Source organism: Eschrichtius robustus, chromosome 21, assembly GCF_028021215.1.
Source record: "Eschrichtius robustus isolate mEscRob2 chromosome 21, mEscRob2.pri, whole genome shotgun sequence".
NCBI classification, from domain to species: Eukaryota; Metazoa; Chordata; class Mammalia; order Artiodactyla; family Eschrichtiidae; genus Eschrichtius; species Eschrichtius robustus.
In genome coordinates this window covers 22626527-22653533 of record NC_090844.1, presented here as the reverse complement: position 1 = coordinate 22653533, position 27007 = coordinate 22626527, and the positions used below count along the sequence as shown (strand labels likewise).

Here is a 27007-nt window from a genome sequence, read left to right as displayed (position 1 = left end):
TTCACTTTGTTATAAAGCAGAAACTAACACACCATTGTAAAGCAATTATACTCCAATAAAGATGTTAAAAAAAAAACCTATAATAGATACACAAATGATAAAGTGAAAAGAACCAAAGCATACCACTACAAAAAGTCATCAACTCACAAAGACAAACATAAAGAGAGGAACAGGGCTTCCCTGGTGGCGCAGTGGTTGAGAATCCGCCTGCCAATACAGGGGACACGGGTTTGAGCCCTGGTCTGGGAGGATCCCACATGCCACGGAGCAACTGGGCCCGTGAGCCACAACTAATGAGCCTGCGCGCCTGGAGCCTGTGCTCCGCAACAAGAGAGGCCGCGATGGTGAGAGGCCCGCACACCGCGATGAAGAGTGGCCCCCACTTGCCGCAACTGGAGAAAGCCCTCGCACAGAAACGAAGACCCAACACAGCCAAAAATAAATAAATAAATAAATAAATTTAAAATTACCTTTCAAAAAAAAAAAAAACGAGAGGAACAAAGGAATTACAAAACAATCAGAAAGCAATGAACAAAATGGAGATGAGTTCTTACCTATCAGTAAGTACTCTAAATATAAATGGTTTTTACAATTAAAAGACATAGAGTGGCTGAATAGATATAAAAACAAGACCTAATTATATGCTCACTACAAGAGACTCACTAAAGCTATAAGGACACTCATAGGCTGAAAGTAAAGGTATGGAAAAAGATTCCATTAAAATGGAAAACAAAAGAGAGCAAGAGTAGGTATAATTATATCAAACAAAATAGACTAACTCAAAAGCTGTAACAAAAGACAAAGAAGGTCACTATACAATGATAAAGAGGTCTGAATTAACTTCAACAGGATATAACAATTGTAAATATGTACATACCCAATACTGGAACACCTAAATATACTAAACAATTATTAACAGATCTGAAGGCAAAAATACACAGCAATGCAATAATAGTAGAAGACTTCAATATCCCACTTCCAACAATGGATAGATCATTCAGACAGAAAATCAGTAAGAAAATAATGGACCTGAATGACACTTTAATCAAATGGACCTAGCACATACATATACAGAACATTCCATCCAACAGCAGCAGAATACAGGCATACCTCATTTTGTTGCATTTTGCTTTATTGTGTCTCACAGATACTGCACTTTTTACAAATTGAAGGTTTGTAATAACTCTGTGTTAGGCAAATCTATTGGTGCTATTATTCCAACAGCATTTGCTCACTTTGTGTCTCTGTGTCATATTTTGGTAATTCTTGCAATATTTCAAATTTTTTGTTATTATATTTGTTATGGTGATCTGTGATCAGTGATCTTTGATGTTACTACAGTAATTGTTTTGAAGCACACAAACTGTGCCCATATAAGACAGCGAACTTAATCAATAAGTGTTGTGTGTGTTCTGACTGCTCCACCAACCAGCTGTTCCCATCTCTCTCCCTCTCTTTGGGCCTTTCTATTCCCTGAAACACAACAATATTGAAATTAGGACAATTAATAACCCTATAATGGCTTCTAAGTGTTCAAGTGAAAGGAGTCATCGCACATCTCTTACTTTAAATCAAAAGCTAGAGACGATTAAGCTTAGTGAAAAAGTTATGTCACAGGCCGAGATAGGCCAAAAGCTAGGCCTCTTGCACCAAAACAGTTAGCCAAGTTGTGAATGCAAAGGAAAAGTTCTTGAAGGAAATTAAAAGTGCTACTCCAGTGAACACACGAAGTATAAGAAACAGTTTTATTGTTGTTTAAATTTTAGCGGTCCGATAGATGAAACTAGCCACAACATCCCCTTAGGCCAAAGCATAATCCAAAGTAAGGCCCCAACTCTCTTCAATTCTATGAAGGCTGAGAGAGATGAGGAAGTCGCATAGGAAAAGTGAAGCCAGCAGAGGTTGGTTCATGAGGTTTAAGGAAAGAAGCCATCTCCACAAGATAAAAGTGTAAGATGAAACAACAAGTGCAGATATAGAAGCTGCAGCAAGTTATCCAGAGGATCCAGCTAAGGTAATTAATGAAGGTAGCTATACTGAACAACAGATTTTCAATGCAGACAAAACCACCTTCTATTAGAAGATGCCATCTAGGACTCCGACTGCCAGAGAGGAGAAGTCAATGCCTGGCTTCAAAGCTTCAAAGGGCAGGCTGACTCTCTTGTTAGGGGCTAATGCAGCTGGTCACTTAAAGCTGAAGCCAATGCTCACTTACCATCCCGAAAACCCTAGGGCCCTCAATAATGATGATAACCTACTCCACCTGTGCTCTATAAATGGAACAAAGCAGCCTAGATGACAGCACATGTTTACAACATGGTTTCCTGAATATTTTAAGCCCACTGTTGAGACCTACTACTCAGAAAAAAAGATTTCTTTCAAAATATTACTGCTCATTGACAATGCACCTACCTGGTCACCCAAGACCTCTGATGGAGATGTACAATAAGATCCACGTTGTTTTCATGCCTACTGACACAACATCCATTCTGCAGCTTATGAATCAAGGAATATTTTGACTTTCAAGTCTTATTCTTTAAGAGATACATTTCCTCAGGATACAGCCGCAATAGATAAGGATTCCTCTGATGGTTCTGGGCAAAGTCAATTGAAAGCCTTCTGGAAATGATTCACCATTCTAGATGCCATTAAAAACATCTGTGATTCATGGGAACAGGTCAAAATATCAACATTCACAGGAGTTTGTAAGAAGTTGACTCCAACCCTCATGGATGACTTTGAGAGGTTCAAGACCTCAGTGGAGAAAGTAACTGCTGATATGGTGGAAATAGCAAGAGAACTAGAAGTGGAGCCTGAAGATGTGAATGAACTGCTGAAATCTCATGACAAAGCCCATGGATGGGAAGTTGCTTCTTATGGATGAGCAAAGAAAGTGGTTTCTTGAGAAGGAATCTACTCCTGGTGAAGATGTTGTGAAGACTGGTGAAATGACAACAGAGGATTTAGAATATTACATAAGATTAGTTGATAAAGCAGTGTCAGGGTTTGAGAGGACTGACTCCAGTTTTGAAAGGTGGGTAAAATGCTGTCAAACAGCATTGCATGCTACAGAGAAATCATTTGTGAAAGAAAGAGTCGATCGATGTGGCAAACTTTCATTGTTGTCTTAAGAAATTGTCACAGCTACCCCACCCTTCAGCAGTCACCACCCTGATCAGTCAGCAGCCATCAGCATCAAGGAAAGACCCTCCGTCAGCAAAATGATTAAGACTTGCTGAAGGCTCAGATGATGCTTAGCATTTTCCAGCATAACGTATTTTTTAATTAAGGTATATACATTGTTTTTTTTTTTAAGACATAATACTATTGCACACTTAATAGACTACAGTATACTGTAAATATACCAAAAAATTCATGTGACTCACGTTATTGTGATAATCGCTTTACTGTAGTGGTCTGGAACCGAACCCACACTATCTCTGAGGTACACCTGTACATATTCTTCTCAAGCACACAAAGAACATTCTCAGGATAGATCACAGGTCATAGAAACAGTCTCAACAAATTTAAGATGACTGAAATCATATCAAGTGTCTTTTCCGACCACGATGGTATGAAACTAGAAATCAGTAACAGGAGGAAATCTAGGAAGTCCACAAATATGTGGAAATTATACAACACACTTCTGAGCAACTAGTGGCTCAAAGGAGAACTCAAAAGGGAACTCGAAAAATACCTTGAAACAAACAAAAATTGTACACACAAACACATACACACACAGAGGAATGTTATTCAGCCATAAAAAAGAAGGAAATCCTACCATTTGTGACAATGTGGATGACCTGGAGGTTTAAGTGAAATAAGCCAGACGGAGAAAACAAACACTGTATGGTATCACTTATAGGTGGAATCTAGAAAAAGAAAAAAAAGAGCCAATTTCATAGAAACAGAGAATAGAATGATGGTTGCCAAGGGCTGGGGACGGCAGAAATGGGGCAACATAGGTCAAAGGATACACATTTTCAGTTATACAAAGAATACTTTCTGAGGATGTAACATACAGCATTTTGACTATGGTTAATAGTACCATACTGTATACTTGAAAGTTGCTAAGAGTAGACCTCAAGCATTCTCACCATCAAAAAAAAAAAAAGCTAACTATATGAGGTGATGTGTGTGTCAATTGATCTTGGTACCATTCCACAATGTGCATCAAATCACTACATTTATACTTAAATATATACATTATATTTGTCAATTATCCCTCAGTGAAGTTTAAAACATGAATAAGGACAGTAAAGCATCACCAAATAAAATATTTGGCTGAGCCAAAAGGATACTGAGAGCTTATAATGTTGAAGGTCTTAAAAAGAAATATAAACTGAGCTTGTTGGTACTTGGGTACTTGGCGAAAAGAAAAACAGGCAAAGAGATGAGCAGCTTGACTTAAAAACAAAATAAAGGAGGGCAATGTAGTAGTTCCTTGCCATAGTCAGATTTCCCACTTGCAGTTTTTAGCTCTTGTGAGCAACCCTGGAAGCTGGTGAGAGAGGATTCCAGCTTTGCTGTGGCATGAATTTGAATTCTACGGCGAGGTGGCTATGTGGAAAACTCGCCTAGGGAGTGTGAGTGGACTGCCCAGCACCCACCCCTCACTAGTGATTTCCTATTTTCTACTACTTGGCCCTGGCACAGTACCTCTGTAAGGATTTGAAGGAAATGCTTTAAAACGTCCAGTAATACTTTGTGGTATATTGTATGGTGCTATTTGGGATTCACAAAAATCTTAGCATATATCCGTTTCACCCCAAGAGTTTTCTGTTTAAACCTAAAACATCTAGATGTCCTTGTTTTACTATAATGTGTATTTTGTCCACCCTTGTGCCTTCTGTTATCCACTTATTTTTTTATTATGCTGATTCTATAACTACTGCTCAAAGGCAGAAATTCATTCTTTTAAGTTAAAAAGCTACAGCACTGTGTGGAGAATTCTCATACCAAGAAAAATGCCTACTTTTCTCTTATGCACCAGGGTTGGAAGACCTCTATAAAATTCATTTGATTATAATGTATAAATCATTAAAATAAAGTAGCATCACAATTACTATTAGGAAGTAAACGAAAAGAAGCAAACAATGTTAATGAAATTGTTCTAGGAAAGCTATAGGGGGAAATCCAATTCTGAAAATATGTATTTTTAGCTTCTAGATAAGGAGAGTTTACTTTCTCAACTCCACAGACACATTTTTGTTTTTAGAATTAGTTAAGAATTAACTATTCAACATTTAGTGGTCACTATGTAAAGTCAGTTTTTAGTAATAGAAACGTAAGATATGGTAGAAAGCATTATTCGACTTTACTAACCTCACTCATAATGTTGAATACAAATGCAAAATTAAGTGGTGACCTTTAATTTTAAATCTAATTCAAAGCATGGTCTCTTAGATTTAAGAAACAAGGCAGATAGATATATGTCACAAGGTGGGGGGGAACCAAAAAACCAAATCCAAAAAACCCCAATGATTTATCTATGTATTATAAAGTTCAAGCTGTAGCCCTTATGTTCCTTTAAATGGTATTTTCTTTTGAATTTCCATTAACCTCATCAGTAACTGAATTTTTAATCAGACCCTATAATCTATCATGAATCTTCCAATTATAAATTAAAAAAAAAAAAACAAAGGCAGATATGTATACCAAATACTTTATGAAATTCACCACTCACAACTGACCTTCACATATACATTTCAAAAATCAAAAGGACACTGACATTCTTAAAACCTAAAGGCTAGATAAGGCCCACCTTTCCAATCTTTTCTGCATTTTAAGAAATGATCTGATCTAATGATGTTAATGTAGAAACATATATTTTAACATCAATAAGGTATGACATTCAAGGGGAGAGCCAATAAACCTCTGCATTTTAAAACCAAAAGGAACACATCTTGGACACCTTAAATTATAAAATTCAGTTCTAAGCAGGAACTGTTACTGTGTAACAAATACTGCTCATTATCAAAAGTGCTGGTGACAAAGAATTCAACAAAGAATTCAATATGCCCTCCCCACAGAATCTGTTCACATACATATGCATATATCTATAACTGTAATAAGATTTTAAATGTTTAAGGTGCTTAAATTTTGCACTGCAGGACTAATTCAATAAGTATTCATCTGCTACCTCTTTGTAGCAGCTCCAGTTAGAGTGAATGATCCACGGGCAAAAGCACAAAAATGCTGTTATTTTCTGGAATGCGGCATTTGTGGCGCTGGAGTGCCCTCTATTGGTAGTGAAGAGGACACACTCATTAGCTGCCCTGCATGCATCTTCTCATTAACCCGGAGTTCACACCCATCCTGCAGCATTCTAACTGCTATTCGGGCAATGTTCTTAGAGTCATCAAGACCACTGTGAGGCCGCCCATCGTAATCCATTCCGAGTTTTTCAAGCATTATTGTCAGCTTGGTTTGACTTCTAGGAACCTGAAAAATAAACAGCTCAGTAAATAATTCTTTAGTACTCTATAAGTCATTGTGAAGTGGAAAAATAAGAAGCTGAAAATGAACAGTAATAGCTAAATAAAGTTAGGCAAAGGGCAAATACTCTCGGGTCAAATGAAGCAAATAAACCTTCAGAGCTTTAAAAAAAATGATCTTAGAGTTTTAGATAAAAATACATATAAACAGATGGAATCCTTAAAACATCTAAGAAGTTTGCAGTTTTATACCTTAAATCATTTATGAAAGGAAATGCATTGTTCTGAACATCTAAATTTAACCCAAACTAATTTTTTGGCATGGTATTTTTCTGTAATGTATTATTTTACTTGACTGACAAAATTTATAACTTTTATATATCAAAGGACACTATCAACAGAGTGAAAAGGCAGCCCACAGAATGGAAGAAAATATTTGCAAATCACATATGTGAAAAGGAATTAACATCTAGAATATACAAAGAATTCCTAAAACTCAACAACAAAAAAAGCAAACAACCTGATTTAAAGAATTTGAATAGACATTTCTCCAAAGAATATAATATACAAATGGGAAGAGGAGAAGAAAATTTTTAAAAAGGAAAATGTAAGTTTCCTCAACTTACACTACTAATCAGCATTATAATTGGTATCTAGTACAAAGGGGGGAAACCACACAGAAAAGAGCAGCCTAAGAAACTGACCAACATAAACAGATCCACAGAAAAATGTAATTCTCTACTCAAAAAAGCACTGGCAATTTTGCCTTAACGTATCTACAACTTTCTGATCACTCTAATGTACTATGAGCTGTAGATGTTTTTACGCAGACCTGAAAATTCTTTTATGGTTTTAGTAATTGTTAATAATTATCCTTAGAATAAGTAAATTATTCCTCTAAGTTAAAGGTTGGAGAAAGACCCCTTACATAAGAACGCATTACCACCTGGGAGCTGTAGCATGAAAAGAATCTAAAGTTGATCAGCCCCTACAAATTTACATGAAATTCAGAGGACAGAGGCACATTTGAAACTGTATCACAGGATACAACAAGCAAAATCCAGACTATGGGAAACTCTACAGGACAAATGGCTCAGGTTCTTGGGGGGAAAAAGAAAAAACTGCTAAAGGGAAAAAGGAGGCGGGAAAGGAATTTACTAATTTAAAAATTTGGGGCTTCCCTGGTGGCGCAGTGGTTAAGAATCTGCCTGCCAATGCGGGGAACACAAGTTCGAGTCCTGGTCCGGGAGGTTCCCACATGCCGTGGAGCAACTAAGCCCATGCGCCACAACCACTGAGCCTGGGCTCTAGAGCCTGCGAGCTACAACTACTGAAGCCCACGCACCACAACTACTGAAGCCCATGTGCCTAGAGCCCGTGCTCCGCAACGAGAGGCCACTGCAATGAGAAGCCTGCGCACCGCAACGAAGACTAGCCCTCGCTCACCGCAACTAGAGAAATCCCACGCACAGCAATGAAGACCCAACGCATCCAAAAATAATAAATAAAACAAATAAATTTATTTTAAAAAATAATTTTAAAAAGTTTAAAACTTACGAGACATGTCACCCAACTGCAAATGTGTGAAGTTTATTCTGATCCTCATTCAACACACAAAGGGTAAAAGAAAACAAAATATTTATGATATTTATGATGATTTGATAACATTAAGGAATTACTGTTAATTTTTTTTTTTTTTTAAGAGCTCCTGACTTATTTATTTTATTTTTTTGGCTGTGTTGGGTCTTCGTTTCTATGAGAGGGCTTTCTCTAGTTGCGGCAAGCGGGGGCCACTCTTCATCGCGGTGCGCGGGCCTTTCACTGTCGCGGCCTCTCTTGTTGCGGAGCACAGGCTCCAGACGCGCAGGCTCAGTAGCTGTGGCTCATGGGCCTAGTTGCTCCGCGGCATGTGGGATCTTCCCAGACCAGGGCACGAACCCGTGTCCCCTGCATTGGCAGGCAGATTCTCAACCACTGCGCCACCAGGGAAGCCCTGTTAATTTTTTAAGGTGTGATAATGGTGTGGTGGTTTTATTTTCTAAAAGAGTCCTTATCTTTTGGGGGTTACATAATGAAATGTTTACGAAGCAAATGAAATAATGTTTAAGATCTTCTTCAAAATAATAAGGAAAAGGTAAAGTGGGTAGGGTTATAGATGAAACAAGGTTGGTCATGAGTTAATAACTGTTGAAACTGAGTCATGAGAGTTCACTGTATCTGTCTACTTTTGTATATGTTCGTAATTTTTCATAACCAACTTTTTTTTAAGAAATCACAAAATTAGTGAAAAATCCACAAAAAAGGAAAAAATATTTACCAAATATAATCAAAGGAAAGAAATCCAAATGACTAATAACATAGGAAAAGGAGCTCAGTTGCATGAATAATTAGGCAAATGCAAATCAGAACCTCAATGAGATGTCATCACACATCCACCACACTTACAAACATTTTAAATGACTGGCAATACCAGATGCTGGAAAAGACGTGGCGCAATAGTAAATCACACACTCTTCTTGTGAGAGTGCCAACTGGTATAACCACTTCGGAAAACAATTTTCGCATTATCAAGTAATCTCAATGTGGTACATATTCTATAACCCAGCAATTCAACTCCTAGGCTTATACTCTGGAGAAATGAGCACACAAGGCACCAGAAGATATGCACAGGAATGTTTATAGCACCACTGTTCATAAAAAGCCCCAAACCAAAAACCACCCAAAGTAGATAAATGAACACAATGGAATTCTACACAGCAATAAAATAAATGAACTTCAGCTACATACACAAGAAGGATGAATCTCAAATATAATGTTGAGGAAAAAAGCAAAATAAACAATACAGCCAGTATGATGCTAATTATATCATTTTCAAAAACAGGCAAAACTAAACCATATGCTATAAGGATCAACATATAAATATTAAAGCTATAAGGAAGGGTGGGAGGGAGGCTCAAGAGGGAAGGGATATGGGGATATATGTATGCATATGGCTGATTGACTTTGTTGTACAACAGAAACTAACACAGTATTGTGAAGCAATTATACTCCAATAAAGATGTATAAAAATAATAATAATAAAAAAATAAAGCTGTAAGGAAAAACAAGAAAATTATCCCCATGAAAGTATGGATTACAGGAGCTCTGGGAGGAAGGAAGAGGGTTAAGTGGGTGGAATTTACAAGGGATTTCACTCTAAAAACAATCTGTCAAAATCCACTTTTCTGTACGCATAGTTGTCAATTTTAAAATGCTAAAACAAAAAAACAAAAAAAAATGTTTTGAGAGAAAAGCACCTTTTCTCAGGAAAGGATGTGCTTCACCAAAATGTGGTTGCAAAGGGAAAAAGATGACCCAAGATCTAACATGTGATAGAGAAGCAAATGAAATCTTCTAGGATGATTTTTGAAGAAGCCTGAAGAACAGTTCAGATTAGAACAGGATTAAAGGTTCCAGAAAGCTAGTCTCCAAGGTAAAAAAGGAAACAAAAGAAAAACTGACACCACCTGAGTGTTTTGAGTACTGAGAAGTGATTTACAGTTTGAATGGAGAGTAACAGCGTAAGAAAACAACTAAAGAAGTCAATTACTAAATCTGGGGAAAAGTGAACACTTTCCATAATCATTAGAAATGTAAACAGCGAATAATGATTTGATTATAAAGCTAACATAACTAAGAAAGATGCAGGGAGGGGAAGGACAGGCAGGAATGGTAGCTGTTTAATGGAGCTGAACCTTCACTTTCCATTGCAGGAACTCAACAGATATCTCAGACTGAAAATTCAAGAAATAGCATAAATATATAATCTGGAAACAGGAAGGTTAATATGAGAAGAAACAACTTTAAAAAGTTAAAAGCGTTTGGGAGAATAGGAACCAGTACTGGTGAGGGCCATGATGGAAGCCTGCCATTTGTTATGAGACTTGCAATATTATTTTTAAAAATTTACACTACACACACGTATTAACTTTGATAAAATTAAAATGAAAAATCAGTGGGGAGCATTTGTTCCACAAACAATCCATATATTGAATACCACTACAGTTTCAAACCTCTGTAACTGAAGATCATACATATATAGTTACCCTATTTAAGTAACGGGTTGAGTGAGGAATATAGCTTATTTTTCTAAACTCACATGAACGTTAACTATTTGGAATCTGAAGAATAACAACTAATTATATGACTTTTTTCTGTGAAAAGCATCTAGTAAATCATAACTTTATGTACATGCAAAATATAATAAATTTATCAAGAGCAGTATAATCAATATAGAAATCTTACCTTGTAAAAGTTTCCATATGACTTTCGAATATTGATCCACTTTTTGGCAAAAGGTGGATATTTGAGCCTGCTTAGCTGGCACTGAATGTTCAGGAACTTACTCATATCCCATGAACTTAAACCAAAAGAGGAAAAAAAAATGGATTAAATAAATGCTATACCATTCGTAAAAATGAGGATTTTAAGTCATTCTATTTGTTTTTATTTACACATCACCTTTCTTATATTCACACATAACACCAAGCTTAGAAAATTAACTTCTCTTCCTCCAAAATAATAATTCAAAAACAAACTTTAAAAAGCAAAGTGGAAGTTGGATATACTAAATTTTTTTGGACAAACTGTCTAATTCTTATTGGGCTCATCCTGACCATTTTTATGGTTCTGATTACCTAGGCACACCTGTATCTTGTTGAGTTTTTTTTTTTTTTTACAACTCTAAAATAACTGCTCAGCTTACTTTTAATGCCAAGTTTATCACATTAGGAAGTTTCTTGAGGGTATGCTTTGAAATAAAACAAAAAACACAAACAAATGAACAAAATACTTGAGAGAAACGTAGCTGATATCAAGCAGTTAGAATGCAATTTGCTCTGCCACAGCATGTTTCTACAACACGAATCAACCTATGTAGTTAAGTAGGAGAATCCTGGCTGTATCATGTAAATTATGTTGCCTCATATGTGGTTTTTCCTCGGCAAAGGGAGTCAGAATTGCAGCAGTAGAAATTATAACCTTCAGCAGGAAAGAAAAAGCTCTCAACTCGGCCGCTGTGCCAGCAACAGGAGTACTTTTAAGAAAATTAAAAACAAGCACCTGCCCCCACGATCCTCTGGCTTCTGTGCCTTTGTAACATCCTCTGAGGTGCCTTCTACAGACCCCGGGCTGCTTGCCTGGGCTGTCCAAATTATTTCTGGAGGTATCAATTATTGTTTTTGTTAGTCCTCTGGTTACAAAATTGCACAGATTTTGAATGATCTGTCCCAGAATGTGAGGGTTTTACAGAATTGCACACACCATGTTATGACAGAAACACCTGTGTACTTTAGCAGGAACACTGCTCATTCCTGTTGAAAATCAGGAACAGATTTCTAAAGAGGTCTATCAACATTTTCCCAAACTTCCATTTTTAAGCATAATTATGATGGGCCTAAATTCAATGCTCTTCTCCTATTGCACTTGAGGGCCTCTAAACCCTTCACTTAGGTGACACCTCAGCTTTTGTCCACAATTTGAAACAGAAGTTCATTAGGACTTTCTTCTTCAACCTTAATAGCATAGGGTATAGGAGGTGCCTCAGCACAATGTTGTTAATCTCTGTTTTAATGTCTCTCATCTCCCCACTTGGCTTTTCATTTAACTAATGCTTTTGGAGCATAATTTTGAGCTCAGCACTATAGTAAGCAATATGAAAGACTACCAAGTAGCAAAAATCCTTGCTCTGAATGGAATTTTAATCTCCTTGCAAACCTAGGTCTTACACACATAAAGTTTAGATATCAGAATATTTAGTCAGATGCCAACATGCATGGTACATAACAGAGGCTGTAAGGCTTCAAGAAAAAGGTCAACGTGAGTTGTAGTGTCCAGAATAAAATATGAGGTAGGCTCTGGGTAATAATAAAGAAGAGTCAAGGAAGAGAACCTTCCAGCAGAGAGGAAAGCTGTATGGGTACAGAGAGGAAGGATAAACCGTGCGGTTCATGGGCCAGCCTAACTGGAGTAAAAAAGAAAAACAGCAGGAGGATTAGGCTACACGGGCAGGGTGGGATTAGACAACAGAGCTTTGAAAGCCAGACTGAAGAGTCTGGACTTTCTTGAGCAAGGAAGTGTCCTGATAAAAACAGCGTTTCAGTAAAGTCATTTAAGTTTTATACATTAATATTTAATCTTCTTCTAGCACTGGATCAGACTGTTATCTCTGCTTTCCCTCCTCTCTCTGACGTCTAGGACTTAATATTTAACCAGGAATAAGAATGTAAAAGGAAAACTACTGTCTGTTGTGGGGACTCCTTTAGTAAATAATATTTTTTGTGGTTATTCTAAAAGTTGGATGAATTAGGACATCTTTAATCTTAAAAAGTAGATTAAAAAAGATAAATTTCCTAAATACTTACCCATCTGTTAATATGGAATATTTATACTTTGTTCCTAATTCCTTCAATTTCATCCAGTCAATGACTTTTTTCAGTACCTGAGGGAAGGTATCAGCTTTGTCTACCTGATCCTGAGGATATGAAAGTAAAATATATAAAAATCTGGGTAGATACATGCAGTCCTACCCAGAAACAAACACTGGAGGGAAAGAAACAGTAGGAGAAAGTCTTAACTATGATCTTTTAAACTCTTCATGGTTTCCTAGGCTAAGATTCACCTAAAATTCCATTTTTAAGACAATTAAAAATTGTTTATAGCCAAAGTATTAGGGACTGCTTTCAACTGAAGTATATAATCCTCCCCAGATTAAGATTTAAGATCATCCTCAGGGGTTCTCTTTTTTCAGGCCTCAACCTAGTGGCTTACTGCTTCTCCAGAGGGGAGAAAAGGGAAATCTCTCCTCAGCTGAAAGCCACAGCCCTCTACAGTGGTTTCCCTATCTCGAAGCTCACATCTTTCCAGAACATACTACACATCTGAATGATCCATCACATCACTCTCATACTTAAAATCCTCCAAACACTCCCCAAGATCTTCCAGACAAAAAGACACACAAGACCCTTCATGATCTAGCTCGCCTCTATCACTTTAGCTTTATTTGCGACCATTTTCTCACTAGCCCATAATACACATGAACTATCCCGAACCACTTACAGTTTCGCCCATCACACTTGAAATGCCTGCCCAGTCATTCTTTTCCACCTATTTACCTATCGCTGACTCAGCCCAAGTTCACCAACTTGAGTTTTGCCCAGGACAGCCCTCCCTTCCCTCTGTCAGAGGGAGGTCTTCCTACAGATGCCCATGACACCCTAATGAAACACTGACTGTCAGTCTTCCTAATCATACTGTATCCTGTGACCAGTGTTTTTTTCTGTCTGTCCCCCTGACTTACAGATTGTTAAGTGAGCTGAGGAGGGAGACTGCCTTGACCATCTTTGTATCCAGCGTAGCTCGGCCAATATTGAATATTATAGCAGGCCCTCAAATATTTGTTGAATGAATGAATAAAGGAACTAAGTAAATGAACAAAGGGCCTACCACATTAGAATACAACCAAAAATCAAAGGCCTAAAAAAAATTAAGCTATATATAAAATCAGGTTGTAAACAGATATATTTTAAAACTTCATCTCCAAGTTCAACATGGTAACTAACATTTCCTTCACTAATGCTCCATACAAATGAAATGTTTACAACTCCTTAAAAGGAAAGGCTGAAAAAAAATCTTACCAGGTGTAAAATGTGCTTTTCTATTTTTTAAATATTACAATACAAAAGATCTTTACCAAGCAAGGAAAGTATCACATTTAATTATTTACAACAATAATTTTTTTAAACTATGAAATAAATCCCTAATTTCAAAACTTCTTTCAAACTCTAGAAAAAGGAACACAGAATTATAACCTGAGTAATTCCAGTTAGATTGATGCAGAAGTCAGAAAGTTGTGTGTTAATCTCTGGTCTCACATACTGCTGAAACGTATCTTCCTACAAGGGAAGGACAGCAAATTAAAGTATTTTCTATGACTTAAGATACATGATACATAACGTGACTATGTCAGCCACATAAGGTTGTAATCTTATAGATGGCTCAAGGCACAGACCTGTCTAGAGTTTTAACAATTTAAGGATAATGCCCTATTATTAAAAGTACTCTAATTTTTTAATTAAAAAATTATGCTTCATAGTTTAAAAAAGTTTAAGATAGAACAAGTACCTGAAAGCAAGTCTTCAAACCAAAGTTTAACCAGAGGAGCAAAACGTCAATGATTTTGTTTATAATATTTTGAAACTGTAAAGCCTATTAATGCAACCTCTAGTTCAAGATATTAAGAGCTTTTTAAATCACATAGTATGCTGAAGAAATGCCAGTCTGCAGTTACAACTAAATTAGTTCAGATTCCTGCTCTCCCATTTACTCCTGATTAGTCCTTATTTTTATCTTAAGATTCCACTAAACTGAATTCTGAATAATCAAAATTTAACTATATGATATGTAGTAATTTAAAGGGCAATAATCCTACTAATTATTTTAGCAATGTTTAACCTCTTCAAGAAGCTTTCATGATTGCCTTCTTATTTTATGCTCACAACAACTTTGTGAACTCAGTAAGGACGGCATGGTTATCATCAGGCTCAGGTCTCTAAGCATTTTTTCCTCTGGCCCAATGCTGCCTCCCTAAACCAGATCACACTAAGTCACTTGTTAAAAATTAAGGACAATTTCAAATCCTAAAGATTTATCGGCAGCAATTATTAATGCTAGGTAGCTATGGAGAAAAAAAACAAAGAATATTACTTATAGTAGAAGATTAAAAAATTAAGAAAAATAGTGTTTATAAAATTCTTTTTACACACTAGTGTATTAAGCAGATGAATTATCAAGTTACTAACAATTATAAAAGAGTAAAAGAACAGCAAAGAAGATTTGCACTTCAAAAGTTATAGATGTTCTTTACTTACCAGACATATTGCAAAAGGAAAAATTCTACTTAATTGAATTTCATAGATAAATGAAGTCTATCCTTTTAAATATCAGTATTTTGTTTCATAATTTTAAATGAAAATCTTTAAAAAAAATATGCTGCAACTTCCCTTACCATTGTAAGCAGGTACTACTAAGTATGACATTAATAAAATTGTATTTGTTATTTAATACTTTCAACAGAATGATGCCAGAGGACTATGCATTCATTGACCAAATATTTAATAATCACTTAAATAAATTACATAGTAAGTTAAAAGGTGATGAGGGTTCTTAAAAAGTAGAGTAGATAAGAGGGATCAGAAACATTGGGTCTGTGGGGTATTCAAGCTACACCATTGCACAGAGAACCAGTTAGACTTTATTTAGAAGGCAAGAGTGAAGGAAGGAAGGAAGGAAGGATAGGAGGGAGGAAGGGAATTAGCAGCAAGATCTCTGCAGGAAAGGAATTTGAGCTAAAGCTCTGGGAGGTGAGGGGGTGGAGCATGCCTGGAATTTCTGAGAAACAGCAAGCAGGTCAATATGGTGTAATCAGAGGTAACAAGAGGCCAGATCATATAAGGAATATGATTTTTACTCTGAGTTACATGGGGAGCCATAAAAGAGTCGTGAGCAGAGGAGTGAAATGCTCTGACTTATATTTTATAAGGATCACTCTGGTCACTAGGTTGAGAATTGGCTGCAGGGAATAAGGAGAGAAACAGAGACTGGTTAAATGATGAACGAAAGCAGCAAATCCAGACAAGAAATCAGTGGGACTCAGACTACAGTCATAGCAGTGTGGTTAAGTGGCTGGGTTCTGGATATATTTTGAAGGCAGAGCAAACAAGTCACTGATGGCCTGGATGTGTGATGTGAGAGAAACAGGAGTTAAGGATGACTCCAAGGTTTCTGGACTGAGCAATTAGAAAGACAGAGTTGCTAGCCCTCAAGCTAGGGAGGCTGAAGATAAAACAGGTTGTGGGTAAATTTGGGACACGTTAAGATGTCTGTTTAGATGCCCAAGTAGAGATGTTAAGTAACAGTCTGGACTTGGGACAGAGGACGAGATTGGAGATATGTATTTGGAAGACATCAGCATGTAGCTTCTAAAAGCTATGGAACAAGATGATAGACGAGATCATTAAGGGAGAGGATCTATATAGAGAAAAGGACCTGGAATTGAACCTACAGCATCCTATATTAGGAAGTTGGGAAGAGAAGGAGCAACCAGCGAAGGAAACCGTGAAGGGGAACCCAGTGAGGCTGGCGAAAATGCAGGAGAACGAGGGGTTCTGGCAGTCACTTGAAGGAGACAGTGGTCAATTCCACCAGGACTTAGGTAAAGGTGAAAGGTGACACTGAGGAGTGATTTTAGTGGAGTGATGGGCTGGAATACATAACTTAAACCTACAAGTGCCATAAAAAGAAACGAAACTGAGTTATTTGTAGTGAGGTGGATGGACCTAGAGTCTGTCATACAGAGTGAAGTCAGAAAGAGAAAAACAGGGGCTTCCCTGGTGGCGCAGTGGTTGAGAATCTGCCTGCCAATGCAGGGGACACGGGTTCGAGCCCTGGTCTGGGAGGATCCCACATGCCGCGGGGCAACTGGGCCCGTGAGCCACATTACTGAGCCTGCGCGTCTGGAGCCTGTGCTCCACAACGAGAGGCCACGACGGTGAGAGGCCCGCGCACCGTGATGAAGAGTGGCCCCCGCTTGCCGCAACTAGAGAAAGCCCTCACACAGAAACGAAGACCCAACACAGCCAAAAATAAAATAAATAAAAAATAAATAAATTTAAAAAAAAAAAAAAAAAAGAAAGAGAAAAACAAATACCGTATGCTAACACATATATATGGAATCTAAGAAAAAAAAAAAAAAAGGTCATGAAGAACCTAGGGGTAAGACGGGAATAAAGACACAGACCTACTAGAGAATGGACTTGAGGATATAGGGAGGGGGAAGGGTAAGCTGGGACAAAGTGAGAGAGTGGCATGGACATATATACACTACCAAACGTAAAATAGATAGCTAGTGGGAAGTAGCCGCATAGCACAGGGAGATCAGCTTGGTGGTCTGTGACCACCTAGAGGGGTGGGATGGGGAGGGTGGGAAGGAGGGAGACGCAAGAGGGAAGAGATATGGGAACATATGTATATGTATAACTGATTCACTTTGTTATAAAGCAGAAACTAACACACCATTGTAAAGCAATTATACTCCAATAAAGATGTTTAAAAAAAAAAACCTACAAGTGGTATGGGTTTAACAGAGAATGGGAGGAAAAGACAGAAGTGTATATAACTTTTACAAAGAAATCTGCTGTAGAGGAACAAAGACATGGGGTAGCTGGCAGGGAGTGGGTCAAGTGAAGGCTTTTTATGGTGTGAAAAATAACAAGTTTGTATGTGATGGCAACGATATAGTAGGAAGCAATGAATCATTCATGTCTAAATGAGGGAGGAGAATGGCTAGAGCCATGTCCTTGAGTGAGAGAGAGGAAGTAAGATCTAGTGAGTTATGCAAGATGATTTGCCTTCATAGCTGTCATTTTTTTCTTTTAATTTACTGACCGTTAATCTGCTTTGGACAAGGAAATTATATAAATGGGCTGATTAAGACTGTAACTAAAAGAGGCTTCAAACAACAGAAAGAAAAAATTGTACGCATTTTCATGCACCAAGCCTTTTTATACTTATTCCCAGAGTGCTGGTGGCAACTGGGGATACCACGGACGTGGTACTTCTGGGTAGATGAGCTGTTACAGTCCTTGCTCAGGATTTACAAGGCAAACCGTATTAATCTGGAGGGCTGAGCTCCTACACTAACAATGCACTGACAATGAGTATCTAAAGCAAATATGTTATATGGCTTAGAAGCCAAGGTTACAAGAGTTGTTTCCCCCATAAACTGTTCACCAGAAAGCTAACTAGTTTTAAGTTGAAAGGTAATTTCTATACCTTATCATTCTTATACATCAGAGTATACATTAGTCTACCACAGTGGTTCTCAACCCTGACTGCATACCAACTGAGAAGCTTTAAAAAAAAAGGTTGATGCCAGGGGCCCCACGGAACAACTAAATCAGAATCTCTGGGACGAGGACCAGGCATCAGTTTTTTTTGTTTTTTGTTTGTTTATTTGTTTTAGCTACTGGAAAAGGAGAGGAGCAGACTCTGAAATTATTTTATTATAGCCCAACTATTAAGTATGCAGCAAGAGCAAACACCCCCTCTTTAGAATTCTAATTCTAGCTGAAACAGCAAATGGGACCTTAGTAGCCAACCCCAGAATAGCTGTTGCTAAAAATAAAATTAAAACAATTCACTTACTATTTCTAAGGTATGAGTATTCAGTAAAACAACAGGAAATTCAATTATTTCATGTATGAACTCAGGTGGGTTACCCTCTTCACAAGTGGCTTCGAAGTCAATAACACAAATGTAGTCATAGTAACTGTCAGCACAACTGCCCTCTTTCAACATCAGCTTCTGCTTCTTATAATAGTTTTTTAGTCTCTTCTTTAGTACATCCTTTACACCTCTAAGGAAAATAAGAATAAAATTAACGCTTAGGTGAATTTTACAGGCAAGAATCTGAACTCTTACCTGCTGGCACTGGGTTGAACACTGACAGCATTATCACAGCATAATTTAGCCAAAATAAATATAAAGAAAGCAAAGCTAATTTAGCAAAGAACTAATTAAAACAGAACGTTTAATACAGCATCAATATTTTAATTCACACGTAACTTTTCATTTTTGTAGTACGATATATTATATATTGGTTTTTCAAACCATAACCTTTGTCGGCATACACTACCTACACAGCCCTCTTGCCTTATATAATAAGATGACATACATGATACAAAAACCGAGATTAATACTGAATTATTCTGCTGACCAAACACAAATTTCAGGGAATGAAAATTCAGGTAAATTGAACATATTATGCTCTCTCTTTCCTTTCTTTTGGCTTTTGTAAGTTAGAAAACTAAAAAAATCCACATGAATTTGAAAGCACTATGAGCCTACTAGTATATAAAGTTGAATGTCTCTTAGCTATTTAACTAGGAAAACTAATTTAGGAGACCCTAGAATAAACCATGTCCAGAAGAACACCGTCATAGTCAGTAGATTCTTAATTGTAATTAGATTTCTTAGTTTACCATGGGTAGAATTTGATTCAGGAGATTTCTGTTTTACAGGTATTTTTAAAATATACGTTCCACAAAAGGGAGGTGGGCAAAGTTGTTCTAAATTTATGACAATGGTGGGTAAAGGCGGTCACATTCGTTCGTCAAACAGTATATATTACTTCAAAAAATCAAAAGTCGCAACCATTACTTAGACTTCCTTCACCGTTACTTGGTTGAGTCCTGTAAGGGCCTGCAAATACAAAATGGTAGTAAAAATAGGAGGATCTAAAAACTGTAACTAATGGGAAGTGACAAGGAAGGCATTTTGGCCCCGTCACCAATTAGTGACCGTTAGAAAAAATGTTTCTAACCTTTTGTTTTCCTTTCTAAACTACCACTAAAAAGGAATCTTATCCATGAAAAATCCTGATAATTAACCAGCAAGTTGTTTTAAGACAATATGTGTTAATATGTTTATTTGCTTGAGATTTTCCAAACTACCAAAACCTAGCAAGGAAACCCTCAACTCCTTTCATATTAAGGTATTGTGCGTGACCTCTGTGTTATGTGACAGCTTTGGATTGTCTTAATTTCTTTTCTTTCTTTCTATATTTTACTAAAGGTAAAACGTAATTTACTAAAATTTTTGTCTGCAAACCTAATGGCAACATCAACACATAACCAGTTACTCCAGAGAGAAAACTTTATCTTTAACCTCTCCCTTGCCCCTCCACATCCAAACAATCACCATTTCTGCCAATTCCAACTCAGAGAAACATACAGAATCTGGTTCTCCTGAATTCTCTCAGGTGGGGCTCCCATTAGCTTCCTGGACTCTGGCAAACATCTCCACTATCACAGCCCTCCTCTTCATTCTTCACCTTGCTCGAGAACTAGGCACTAGCACGACCTTCCTGCTGAAATACTTCAGTGGCTCCCTTCTGCTTACAAGGTAAAACGCAGACTTTAGCACAGAGTTCCTTCACCACTAGGCTACGACCTATCATTTCATCATCTTCTTCAGATGCTCCCCCTCCCCACATTACGCTGCACGCTGCAGACAAAACACAATACAAGCCACGTCCCGAAAATGGGGTATGCTTTCCTGTTCCACAACTTTGGTTGTACAAAGAAAAAGCAAGATCATGTAGCAGAAAATATACAAACAGAAATTATGAGTTTTGATTTCTTTTTGCCCAAAATACCCTCCCCCTCCCTTTTCTGTTTTAAGTCAATTCAAATGTCACTTCTGAATCCCTGAGACAGACTCTTCCGCATTCTCATGATGTACTTGGCCAGACCTTCAATACAGCTCTAGTCACTCTGTATTGTGATTACTGGTTTGTGTATTTTCCTAAAAGACTGAGATTTCCAAAATAGGGAGTAGATCTGTTTTACCTTTATAACATTATTACCTAGTAAAGTGCTTACAATTCAGGTAAGTGTTTGTTGACTAAATGTATAAACATACATTTGATCTCTCTAGCTCCCATATAAATTAGGAGTGAGCAACTGATCTTCACACCTGGGAAGAACACACATTTTGCCCAGAAAATCTTAAGTCGGCTACACGTTGTATTTCCAGAATAGAAAGAGTCAGGGGGAAAGGAGGTAAAAATCTTCTTCACAGATTACGGAGTAGACAATCGAGAAAGGGGAAAAAAATACATGTGTGCTCTTTTGAAAAGCAGTGAAGCTCTACTTTAAAGCAAAGAGGAGGAATACTGCTTATAAGAGAATAAGGATTCAGGGGGACCCCAAAACAATACGTTTTCCTCTATTACCTGTAGTTATTTTTTTCTAGATGCCTGGCAATTCTCTTGTGTATCAAGAAGCTACATGTTTTTCTGGATCCCCAAGGTCATTCCTGCCCCATGCCCCAAGTCAAAATAAAGTGATTTGTTTCACAAAAAGTTATTAAAACTTAAGTATGTATACATCTCATTGAAGATACACACACATGCACACATACACACTCTTGAGTTGGCTAAGCTGCATTATTTTCTCATTCAATATACAGTTAAACATAACGCTTACTATCATACTGCATATTTTTAGAAACTAAAACAGAAGAAAAAATACTTCTTAGTAGGTGAAAGTTGTTTTTTTTTTAATTACCTGGTTTCAAAGAAATCTTCTTTAAACAAATGAACAAGAAAAAGGAAAACTACTCAATCTCGTTAATAAGTTATAATTATCTATCAACTAAATGATCAACTAAAGAAATTTTTTAAACATACTCGGTATAAAATGATAGACACTCCTATACACTTCTGGTAGACGATCAAAATATTCATCAACTTTAACTCAGCAATACTACTCTATCGTCTAAAAGACTGACAGAAATAATCAGAGTCACACAAAGTTTCATGGATAAGAATGTAAATTACAGCTGTTATTTGAATTGTTAGTAATGGTTATCTCTTTATAATAGGGTTACAGATATTTTTCAGAGTTTTCAAGATTTTCTAGATGAACACGTACTACTTTTATAATTTTAAAAAGTTATTTTTAATTACCTGGTTTCAAGCTTGAATTCTGAAAGTTTGGCTCTGAGCTCTTCCTTACTCATTCTATTAATGCAACCATTCGTAATAGCAATCTCTTTGTAAACTGGGTCACTGAAATCACTTGCACTGGAGGTAATGAACTTAGATCCTTTTGTTTCTTGGCCATCAAGTCTACATCGCTGCTTTTTCTACCACACACAAAAAAAATACATATATATATATATATATAAAGTTTATAATTAGTACAAACATCTTAAAGATTCAAACTCCTAAGGGCTCTTTGTGCTATACGTTCAATAAAAACTGCTTAGGAAGAAGGAGGAGGTGTTTCCAATACAATTTACCCTGCTCTCTTCTCAGTCACGAGGTTCCTTACAGGAAATGAAGCTAAGTAAAAAGAGCACTGGTTTTGGGAGTCAGAGCAACCTCAGTACAGAGCCAGCTGTTTGTTTAATAGTAGCATAACCTTGGGTAATTACTTATTACTTTGATCTTCAGTTTCCTTATCTATAAAATAAGGTATAATAATAACTGCCTCAAATGGTATTTGGTATTGGTAATGATAAATAGTATCTGGGAGAGATTATTATAAGGATTAAATGAGATCAAGTATAGCAGGTTCCTGACACCATATCCACCATGGCTATTAATAAATGGTAACTTTACTAATTACCATCACAGACTGTAGGTCAGACCTTTTCACAAGCAGTATTCTAAAATTTACACATGAACCAATTTTTAAGTAAACTTTTACAACATTACGCATGTATACATCAGTGCCTTCCTGAGAATTTTTTAACCTGACTTCGTTTCACAAAGTTAACAGAAATTGGCCAATATAAAAATTAAAGGGACCAGAAATCTGACTCAAAACTTGCTAGTACCCAAGGCAAAGAAGGAAATAAATTCAGTTCCAAAACACACAATTTCCAAAAGTTACACATATATTCAGTTATTCAGGAGAACTATAGTTACTATATTATAAACCTTTCCTCCTTTCTTAAATGAAAACCCATGTTAAGAAAGACATAATTCGATTCTAATCACAACACAGGTAGTCCCAAATTACTAATATGTGAAGTTCCAAAGATTCATTTACAAGTTATTTTCCACATGCAATGTTACAAATATTAGGTATGTTTCAGAATTTTCAAAAATACTTTGGAATTCACTAGCAATCCATACAAAAGCTTGTTAACATAGTTATAACTTACCACATTGTCCCCATGTGAACTTTAATGACAGATTAAGGAGGGATAACCATGGATAGGACACAGTCCCTGAGCTAGAACTGATCCTGATGGTTCAGGGACTATTTCTCACTCTTAGCTCTCAATTTAATGCAACACACATTTAGCAGATACTGTGCTAGAATACTTAAGAATTACTCTCTCCCATCTCCTCTGAGGAAAGAGGACAGGAATTCCAATGTATGAACTGTCCATAAATTGAAGAATAATTTTTCAAAATAATTTTATTTATTTATTTATTTGGCTGCACTGGGTCTTCATTGCTACGCGTGGGCGTTCTCTAGTTGCGGCGAGCGGGGGCTACTCTTCGTTGCGGTGCGCGGGCTTCTCACTGCAGTGGCTTCCCTTGTTGCAGAGCACAGGCTCTAGGCACACGAGCTTCAGTAGTTGCAGCACGCAGGCTCAGTAGTTGTGGCTCGTGGGCTCTAGAGTGCAGGCTCAGTAGTTGTGCGCACGGGCTTGGCTGCTCCGTGGCATGTGGGATCTTCCCGGACCAGGGCTCGAACCCGTGTCCCCTGCATTGGCAGGTGGATTCTTAAACACTGTGCCACCGGAGAAGTCCCTTGAAGAATAATTATACTGAGGTTCCTTGTTGACCAATGTTTTAAAAAGTTTATTACATGGATATTTGACTAAGATAAGAAAATAATTAGCTTTCAATAATATATTAAATTTACAATGCCTGGCTACTTTATCATTAGCATTTAATCAGGATTCCTGACTTATCCTTTGTCTTTACACTTACAGTGAATTTTAAACTTCATCTTCAATCGGGTTAAAATTTAGGTCAGCAATGAGTAACAGTTTGTCTACCAAAACAAATGTCTCACTTAATTTAAGCAAATTTTCTCCTTGGCTAAATCCTCTCTCTGACTCACTTGCTTAATTCTTATCCAGAACTGTGGCTACAAATATTACCCACAAGTAACACTTAGGCCTCTTCTAGATATGCTACAAATCATGATTTCTATAAAGAAAGTTCTGCCTCCTCTCCTGGGTACAACCTCTTCCTTCAGTGAAGTTTAGGACATGGTCAAGGTCCAGTTCTCACAAATTGTGGTCTACACTAATGGTTTCCAAAGAAAATCCACTAAGACAATCCACTAAGGAGCAGAAGGAAAATATTTAAAACCCTGTATGTATTATTAATCTACAAAAACACAAAATTAGTTTACTAAGTAATACATGGATTGATAATGGCGCCCTCCCCAATGTCTGTGTCCATCTGTCACATGTCACAAAGTACCGGCCATACAATGAGGAAAGTAGGGACAGACTCCACAGTACAAGGGGGAATACTCACCTTCATGATACTGTGACATTTTGCAATTTTCACACGTCCCAGTAAATGGCTGCACGGTTTATATTATCCCAAATGAGGGAATCTTTACAATATGGAATTGACCATGGAAATCTTTTATACAAAATGGAGGCTGACTATCTTGTGGAAAAGTACTTAAAAGTGCTATTGAACTTACAAATGAGTTACATATTTCCTTTTACAAAAAGGTATTCCAAAATTGCTGTCATTTTCTGTGATGAGAAAGGGATTAATAGCTTGATCCTTAAAAGTTGTTTTATTTTTAAATAAACCCTATTTGTTTCAAGATGAAAGAAAATATGTTTTAACAATAACTTAGCAAGTAACTGCTTATCAAGAGAAACCTCTTCTGTGGCAAGAACATTTGGAAAATAGATGTTCTGGAAGTGTTTCCATCATTTTATTGCCAAAAAAAAAAAAAAAAAAAAAAAAAAGAAAACCTGCTCATTACCTATTTAAAAAAAAAGCCTTTGCATCTACACATAAAAAACAAACAAACAAACTTAGAAGCAGAATTAAACTTGGTTACAATCCTTTCAAAAGAAGAGTTCTGATGAAATTTGAACCTACTTGGTTAAAAATATAAAAATGCAACACCTATTAGTTTACAAAAACAATTTCGTTGACATCAAGGATAATGAAAATTTACTTAGCTGAAATCCAACAAAATATTTTGCTTACTTGAGCCTGAAAAAAAAAGGACTGTATCATTATTTATTAAAAGCATCCAACAACAGGTTTTTAACAAATATGATGGTCAGTAAAATCAACTAGGAACATAAACCCAGGCCTTAACTCACTATATCTCAAAGTTTTAAGACTTCCAAATCTAATGAAGTGTATTCAATCACACTTCTCTCATTAAAAATAAAGTTTTAAAAATTATTTTTAAACCGACTCACTTGATGATGTTATTGACAGTATCTCAAACTGAAGAGGGATGGCGGGATAGAAGAGTGGTTCTTTAGACAGAAGGGACATGGAGGCCTCTTTGAAAGTAATATCATAACGCGAGGCAGATAACTATGCAAAAGACCCAGGGGAAGAGCATGCACAGCAAAGGAAGCACACAAAGACCCTTAACAAGAAAGATCATCCACCATAAAACCGAGGATGCTGGGCACTGAGAGCAAAAGGGAAGAGTTGTACGAGGTGCAGTTAACAATGGAGAAAGGAGCCAGGTCCTGTGGGCAGCAAACTGAAGACTCAGGAAGGGAGAAACCAGTCAGATTCATGTTACTAAAAGCTCATTCTACCTGCTATGTGGGGAATGGGCTGTAGACGGAAAGAGCAAGAGCTAGGAAGCCTCCTGCAAGTACCCACACTATGAGGTGCTCCGCATTTGTATGTTATCAATAGAAAATGACCAATTCGGGTATTAGATCGTTCACACTCTGCAGCGCCAGTCAACAATAATTGTATGTGTCAAAGAAGATGAATAAAGAAGTTTTAAGACGGTTTTTTACAACTCTGCCACTGTAACTAGGATCTATCGGTGAGCTATCAAACTCATTAAGGGTAGCAGTCATACATTACGTTTATATGAGGTAGGAGTAAATGGGCGAAAACCAGAGACGAAGCTCCAGCTAACAGGCACAATTACCTTTTGCCAAGGCTGGGAGCTGGGCTTAAAGGTCTTAAGAAGTGACACAGCTAGAGCTGAGCTGTCGTGGTATTTCTAAAAACATCAACTACCCGCTACAGATTAGGGCTACACAGAATGACAACAGTAACCGTGCGCCCAGAATGTTCAGAGCAGAGTTCCCACGCAGAGCTAATAAAACCGCGGTTCGCATACTTCTCGTCTGGACTATTTACTCACTTCCAGACGGTAACTGGGACCAGAGGGGGCTTACTGACAACCACCCCCGAGTAAAGGCTCCCGGAGTTGGGGCCAGGGGAAGGCGGCCAGGGCTGGGGCCCCAGGGCGCACGGGCTGCGGTTCCTCAGGGAAACCCTCGAAGACAACGGCGCGCGGGCGGATTCTCACCTCGGGATTCGGGCGCTGCGCCTCCTCCCCGCACTCCGACCCCCGCGACCCGCGCCGCGCGGGAGCCACGGCCTCGTCGCCGGGCTGGTGGCTCTGCTCATCCTCCATGCCGCGTGTCACGTAAGAAGAGAGCTGCTGGAGCGCACCACTCGCTCTCTCACTCGGCCAAGCCCGAAAGCCTCGCCTTTCTCCGCTGAAAAACTACCGGGCTCGCGTTCCCGCGGCAGCGACCACACAAACTCGAGTGGACACCTCCCACTTCCGGGAGCGTGAGGCGTCCACACGCCGCGCAGGCGCAGTGAGCCGCCGCGCGGAACGCCGGCGCCTTCGCCGAGGCGGGCGGTGGGGGGCGGTGGGTAGAAGGAGAGGTGGGAGGAGCGAAGCGGGAGGGAGGCGCGCGCGGGAGAAACTGAATGCTGCGTGCGCCGGGTTGAAGCGACGCCAGAGTTCGGG

The 27007-nt window shown here is 37.8% G+C and overlaps 1 protein-coding gene across 2 annotated transcripts; it reads right to left on the bottom strand.

Moving 5' to 3' along the window:
- Nucleotides 1–5671: 5671 nt before the first annotated feature.
- Nucleotides 5672–26806, bottom strand: ERI1 (exoribonuclease 1). Of its 2 annotated transcripts, XM_068532027.1 has the most exons (7): nucleotides 26555–26806; nucleotides 22003–22181; nucleotides 18678–18888; nucleotides 14285–14368; nucleotides 12839–12948; nucleotides 10722–10836; nucleotides 5672–6444 (listed from the first exon to the last, which is right to left on the bottom strand). In XM_068532027.1, the coding sequence occupies exons 1-7, from the start codon at nucleotides 26660–26662 to the stop codon at nucleotides 6202–6204; spliced, it is 1050 nt and encodes a 349-aa protein (XP_068388128.1). In that variant the 5' UTR covers nucleotides 26663–26806; the 3' UTR covers nucleotides 5672–6201. The 2 variants fall into 2 exon arrangements, with proteins under 2 accessions (XP_068388128.1, XP_068388129.1); XM_068532028.1 differs by lacking the exon at nucleotides 22003–22181.
- Nucleotides 26807–27007: the final 201 nt, after the last annotated feature.